The sequence below is a fragment of the Xenopus tropicalis genome, chromosome 7 (assembly GCF_000004195.4).
Source record: "Xenopus tropicalis strain Nigerian chromosome 7, UCB_Xtro_10.0, whole genome shotgun sequence".
Classification (NCBI taxonomy): Eukaryota; Metazoa; Chordata; class Amphibia; order Anura; family Pipidae; genus Xenopus; species Xenopus tropicalis.
In genome coordinates this window covers 102,859,639-102,866,557 of record NC_030683.2, presented here as the reverse complement: position 1 = coordinate 102,866,557, position 6,919 = coordinate 102,859,639, and the positions used below count along the sequence as shown (strand labels likewise).

Here is a 6,919-nt window from a genome sequence, read left to right as displayed (position 1 = left end):
AGCTCCAACCCGGCCCAAGGAAAGTCTCCCATAGGGCCCAATGGCACTCTGCAGCTCCAACCCGGCCCAAGGAAAGTCTCCCATAGGAATCAATGGCACTCTGCAGCTCCAACCTGGCCCAAGGAAAGTCTCCCATAGGGCTCAATGGCACTCTGCAGCTCCAACCTGGCCCAAGGAAAGTCTCCCATAGGGCTCAATGGCACTCTGCAGCTCCAACCTGGCCCAAGGAAAGTCTCCCATAGGGCCCAATGGCACTCTGCAGCTCCAACCCGGCCCAAGGAAAGTCTCCCATAGGACTCAATGGCACTCTGCAGCTCCAACCCGGCCCAAGGAAAGTCTCCCATAGGGCTCAATGGCACTCTGCAGCTCCAACCTGGCCCAAGGAAAGTCTCCCATAGGGCTCAATGGCACTCTGCAGCTCCAACCTGGCCCAAGGAAAGTCTCCCATAGGGCTCAATGGCACTCTGCAGCTCCAACCTGGCCCAAGGAAAGTCTCCCATAGGGCTCAATGGCACTCTGCAGCTCCAACCTGGCCTAACGAAAGTCACGATACTGATGCTTGAATGAATCCGACACTTTCATACTCGTTGCGACAAATACGATTTTGTAGCACAAATTGTCACAAAGCAATGAAAAAGTTGCGGAAATTAACGAAAAAAATCGCAGAAAATACGCACAGTTCTAAAACTTAGAAAAAATACAAATTTTTCCCATTCGGACCCAATCATACTTTGATAAATTTGCCCCTTTGTGTTGGTTATTAAACAGAATTCATTGTTTAGTTTATTGATTTTATTTTTTGTGGGTTTGTATGTGAGATCTTAATAATACAAAGCTTTTCTAAATGTTTTCTTTAGGGCCCCTTTAACATCTTTATTCCTCAGGCAGTAGATGACAGGATTTAAAAGTGGAGTTGAGATGCTGTATAACAGGGAAAACATTCTCTCTAAGTGTAACGGGTAGCCAGAGGTAGGGCCTACGTAATTGAGGTTGGCTGTTCCATAGAACATTGTTACCACAATGAGGTGGGATGAGCATGTTGAGAAGGCTTTTTGCCTCCCTTCTGAAGACTTTATTTTCACGATGGTGGAGATGATATGTACATAGGAAATTACAATAAAAAGAAAAGGAGTGAACCCCAAGAAGACACTGACAACATACAATAATGTTTTACTGGTATTGGTGGAATTACAAGCAGCTTTTATAAGAGGGGGGATATCACAGATAAAATGGTCGATGCTCTGCTCAGCCTGGCAGAATGAGAGTATAGATGTCATGACTGTATGAAGTATAGCGTTTAGGAAACCACTGGCCCATGACGCAGCCGCTAGGCCTGCACAGAGCGTCCCACTCATTACTTTGGCATAATGTAGTGGGTTGCATATGGCAACAAATCGGTCATAGGCCATAACAGCCAAAAGAATACACTCTGCTCCCCCTAAAGAGACAAAGAAATACAGCTGCACAATACATTTGATGAAAGACACCCTTGTGTTCCCGGAAATGCAGTTTATCAGCATGAAGGGGAGCGAGACGGATGAGTAACAGATGTCGAGTAGTGAAAGATTGCTAAGAAAAAAATACATTGGGGTGTGAAGACTTGAACTAAAGCGAATGATACCAAAAATGCAGCAATTACCTATCAGAATGGTGAGGTAAATGCAAAGAAACAAGATGGCAACCAGAAGCCAGCCCTCTGAAAAATCAAGCAAGCGAAAATACTCAACTGTTGTACGGTTCTCATATTTAAATTCTTCAGAGACTGACATCTGAAATAAATCAAAAATGTTTCTTATGCCTTTGTGATGGATAGGAAACAGTTACAGCATAACAGTGATAAAAAGAACTCGGCTGTTGGTTTCTAAATGTTTTAAATAAATTCCCTGTAAAAAGATAAATAATATTTCTAAAATTGAGTGAATTTAGAAGCACCCCCCCCTAAATTTCACTGTTACAGTGTTTTGGGTCCCGCTAATAAGGACAGCCACACAGTCTGGAAACCCCCCTGCCTCAAAGGTTAAAATTAATGCAAATCTAGTGTACTTACTGTAAGCAAATAATTACAAAAATATTGATTTGGCTTATTTACCTACAATTTGCTCCAATTCAGTAAACCATAGCATGCAATCAACCAATGATATGCTTTGATCAGACTACAGTTAGGGAAGCAATGAAGGCAAATTTCTGATTGGGTGCTATGGGATAAGTCCCTTCTTTGGGCAGCAGTGCTTCTCGGTTTACCAGGAGCGGCAAAAAGCAGAAATACTGATTTTTACATCAGAATTTGTCTCTTTTAGTGTTATAGCACTATTGCATTTTCTGCACTAGCAATGTGCCCCCCCCCCTCAACCCACTGGGGGAAGGGCATTAGCTTTGCTGCCTCAGGGGGGGCACTTGGTGCTGAATCGGCCCTGTCTTCTGCAGCTTTGCTAGTGTTAGTGAATGAACCCCATTTTGTTTCTTTTATGTAGGACACAGATAGCGAATATCTGATGTATGCATCTACAAACAAATCCTTAGAAACAAAGTCTAGACAGTAAGATGGGGTGAAAAGTGTAAAAATGGGGTTTAAAAGCACAGAGACCTGCAGCCGGCCCCATGAATACAGCACAATGTTTTGTATCATTGACATGAGCAAGTTAGGGTGTGGTGGCAGATACAGGATCTAGCTCTTTAGCACTTACCTTTCGATTTGCCTTGTTTATAGGGATAACTAACATGTTCTATTGATATTGGATAGAACTGACCTTTCCTATTTCATCTTAAGTGATATCCATCGCTAAAGGTCACCAAGCGAGCGGATCTTCTCCTGATATCCCCACCTACAGGTTGGCGATATCGGGTGAATTTAGGCTAATTTGATCGAATTAGAACGCCAGTAAATGGCGCAGTCAGTTCGGGGACCGCATCAATGAGCCGATGTGGTCCACAATCCAACTACATTTTTTAACCTGCCCGATTTCAGGCCAGATGTCGGGCAGGCCCGTCGTTTGTGCCCCTACAGTCCGATGCAGTCCGGACACTCTATAGTTAAAAACAGATGTTAATAACCAGGTAAAGAACGACTTATTTCATACATAAGTGTCAGATGACACTGTATACAGTATAACACTTGGCAAACATAAAAATATTCTAAACATATGAATTTGTATATATTGACTGCAACTGACATGGGTTTTAGCACTATGGCACAACAACTGGGCTCTTTCAGATAAGTGAGAAGTAACACATGCACAACAAAATATTCATTTATTTTCTTAGCTTATTTAAAGGAACAGTAACTTAAAAAAATTAAAGTGTTTTAAAGTAATTAAAATATAATGTGCTGTTGCTCTGCAACAAACTGGTGTTTTTGCTACAGAAAAGCTACTATAAAAATAAGCTGCTGTGTAGCCGCGGGGGCAGCCATTGAAGCTGGAAAAAAGGAGAAAAGGCACAGGTTACATAGCAGATAACTAGTAGATAAGCCCCATATAATGGGGGTTTGTCTGTTATCTGCTAAGTAACCTGTGCCTTTTCTCCTTTGAATGGCTGCCCCCATGGCTACACAGCAGCTTACTTATATAAACTATAGTAGTCTTTCTGAGCAGGCCCGGATTTGTGGCGAGGCCACAAAGGCCCGGGCCTAGGGCGGCATAAACATAGGGGCGGCATGCCGCCCCGCCACACGCAAATTTTTAAAATTTTGCTCCCATACGGAGCAATGGGGACCTCTCCCCACTGCTCCGTATGGGAGTTTTAACTTTGGCGCATGCGCATGCGCGTTAGCGCGGCGGCAGGGAAGGAGGAGGTGGTTTGCGCATGCGCGCTCGCACGGCGGGTGGGGGCGCCGAATTGGGGCGGCCTCGGGGCGCGTCATTTAGAAATCCGGCGCTGTTTCTGAGGCAAACACACCAGTTGTACCAGTGCAGGGCAACAGTACATTATATTGTTATTACTTTAATACACTTTCATTTTTTGGTGTTACTGTCCCTTTAAGGTAAAGGATCTGTTATCCGGAAACCCATTATCCAGAAAGTTGTGAATTACAGAAAGGCCATCTTTCATAGACTCCATTATAAGCAAATAATTACCATTTTTTACTGATTTCCTTTTCCTCTGTAATAATAAAACAGTACCTTGTACTTGATCCCAACTAAGATAAAATGGATCCTTATTGGAGGCAAAACAATCCTATTGGGTTTGTTTCATGTTTAAATGATTTTTTAGCAGACTTAAGGTATGGAGATCCAAATTATGAAAAGATCCCTTATCCAGAAAGCCCCATTTAGTTCTACAGGTTGGGCAAATATTGACTCGAAAGTTTGGGACCTTGAATTTTATGCCCTAAACTGAAATGTTGTTGTATACTGGCTTAAGGGGGTAGTTAACTGTTAGTATGTTATAGAATGTACTATTTTTTAAAGTTTTTTAATGTTCCTTTTCTGCCTCTTTCCATCTTTCAAATGGAGGTCACTGACCCCAGCATCCCAAAAAACTACTCTGTGAGACTACAAATTCATTGTTATTGCTACTTGTTCTTACTTATCTTCCTGTTCAGCCCCTCTCCTATTCATATTCCAGTCCCTCATTTAATCCAGTGCCTGGTTGCTAGGGTCACTACTGAAATACCAAACTGGGGTGCTGCTAAACAAAAAGCCAGATAACTAAAAAAAAAACACACAAAAAATAAAAAATGAAGACTAATTGCAAATTGTATCAGAATATTAATTTCCACATAATACTATAAATTTATTTAAAAGTGAACTACCTCTTTAATACAGAACACACTGTTTGGCATTCATGGTAAATGTTTTTCTGGTCCTTACTACTAACTATTCTGCCAAATACATGACCAAGGACCCAGCTGTACTTTACATGGTGCCTGGGCCTAACTGGGCACATTGTGTGTGTGGGGCAGAATTCTGTTTTCGCATTGTGGAGTGGCCACATTTTGCAGTCAAAATCTCTCCCCTAGTATTAGTAACTATAAATATTATGGTTTGTGTTATGTGTGTTCAGTGTCGGACTGGAACCCCGGGGGCCCACCAGAAAACCTTAGGGCCCACTCTCCAAAATATTTTTCCTCCTTTCCTCACTCAAAATCTTTATTCTCCTATTATTTTTACTTACATGCCAGTATCTAGCCTTCCATCTATTTTTCCTCTTTGTTCCCATTGAGAAATAGGAAATGACCATGAAGCAGGCCAAATGGTCAGGAGCAGAAGGGCCCACTGGCACCTGGGCCCACCGGGAGTTTTCCTGGTATCCTGATAGGCCAGTCCGACACTGTGTGTGTTTTTCAAGTCTGTTACCATGACCCTCCTGGAAAGTCTTATGCTCTATTACAAAGGATTTATTATCTTATTATTATTATTTGTATTCTTTTGTTGCTAAACGTGCAACAAATGTGTATTGAAAAAACCCAAAACAAAACAGTTACAAATCCAGGCAATAAGAAATGGATGTGGAATCCAGTAATAACCAGCAGGAGGATGAGTAAATGCCAGACTCACGTAAAGAAACATGATCAGGTTTATTGACATTATTTAAAATCATAGCTCTTAAGCAGTCCTATTTCCTCGTAGAGAATTTTCTTTTTCTTAAAGTGCTCTTCTCCATATGCTGCATATACTTACCGGGAACATGACTTTCAGTGAAAACAAAATGTATGTTTTATGGAATTCCTCTAAACATAATCATTGGCTATGGAGAACTCAGGTATGAATGAATACTACTGGTTACTGCTAGGCTAGGAAAAATCAGAATTACATTCTAACAGACTAAACAGGCAACTTGCCTGCTCCTAAGGCCTATAGTAGGATTCCTGCTGAGATTCTGCACTATTTATCCCACTCGGAGGTGCCCCTGGGACATCCAGAGTGTTACTGTATAATTAATACAATAATTAGGCAATAAGCAGTAATAAGCACTTTTCCCCATGTGTATATCAAACACTCAATGTTAATAACCAATAAATGAAAACAAATCTCAATTAATAAATTCATCAGAATTGTTTTCCTTTCATCGGAATTATTAGCACACAAGAATCTAGTTAAATAAACAAACAATAGGCATGTGCCCAATTCACTGAATACCCTGATACCGGGCCTTACGTAACTATTCACCCCCTTGGATTATTCCATATTTTGCTGTTTTACATCCTGGAAATAAATGGATTCATTTTGTATTTGATTTACATATACACAGTTAACACTTTGAATGTACAAAATATGTTGTATATTAAAAAATGTTTTATATACAGTATTGTACAAAATACTGTATATATACATATATATGTAACCTGGTTATGGACTAAATGAGGCTCTGGAAAAGCTGGAGCTTAAACTAGAAAAGTTCAACAACCGCTGCTTTACATAAAGAGTGTCAGCCTACTACATTCATTTGATTTTAAAGTGCCGGGCAACTGAACATGACAATGTTTTGTTTGCACTTAATACAATTATTTTAATTTGATTTAGGATTCAGACAGGTCTGTTGTGAATTATAACGACGGGCAAAGGAAAAATCGGTCCGGGGATCCCATCGCTCGTTGATGCGGTCCCCAGACCGACTTTTACTATGCCCATCATTTTAACGATCAAATTATCCTGGATTCTCCCAATATCGCCCACCCGTAGATTTTCTAACCTGCACGATCGAGATCTGGTCGATTTCAGGCCAGATATCAGTCGGGCAGGCCCGTCGGTAGTGCCCATACATGGGCCGATTAGCTGCCGAATCGGTCTAAGGGACCGATATCAGCGGCTAGAATCGGCCCGTGTATGGGAACCTTTATTCAGGCAATTTCAAAAATAATCAATTCAAAGCATCCTAAGTTTAAAGGGGTGATTCACCATTAAGTTAACTTTTAGGATGTTATAGAATTCTTTGCAACTTTTCAATTGGTCTGAATATTGCTTTTATCTGTAAGCTTTCT

General features: G+C 41.1%; 1 protein-coding gene across 1 annotated transcript; it reads right to left on the bottom strand.

Annotated features, from left to right (window-relative positions):
- Positions 1 to 821: 821 nt before the first annotated feature.
- Positions 822 to 2,720, bottom strand: LOC100485994 (olfactory receptor 5V1-like). The gene is made up of 2 exons (XM_002938494.1): positions 2,685 to 2,720; positions 822 to 1,769 (listed from the first exon to the last, which is right to left on the bottom strand). The coding sequence occupies exons 1-2, from the start codon at positions 2,718 to 2,720 to the stop codon at positions 822 to 824; spliced, it is 984 nt and encodes a 327-aa protein (XP_002938540.1).
- Between the last annotated feature and the right edge of the window lie 4,199 nt (positions 2,721 to 6,919).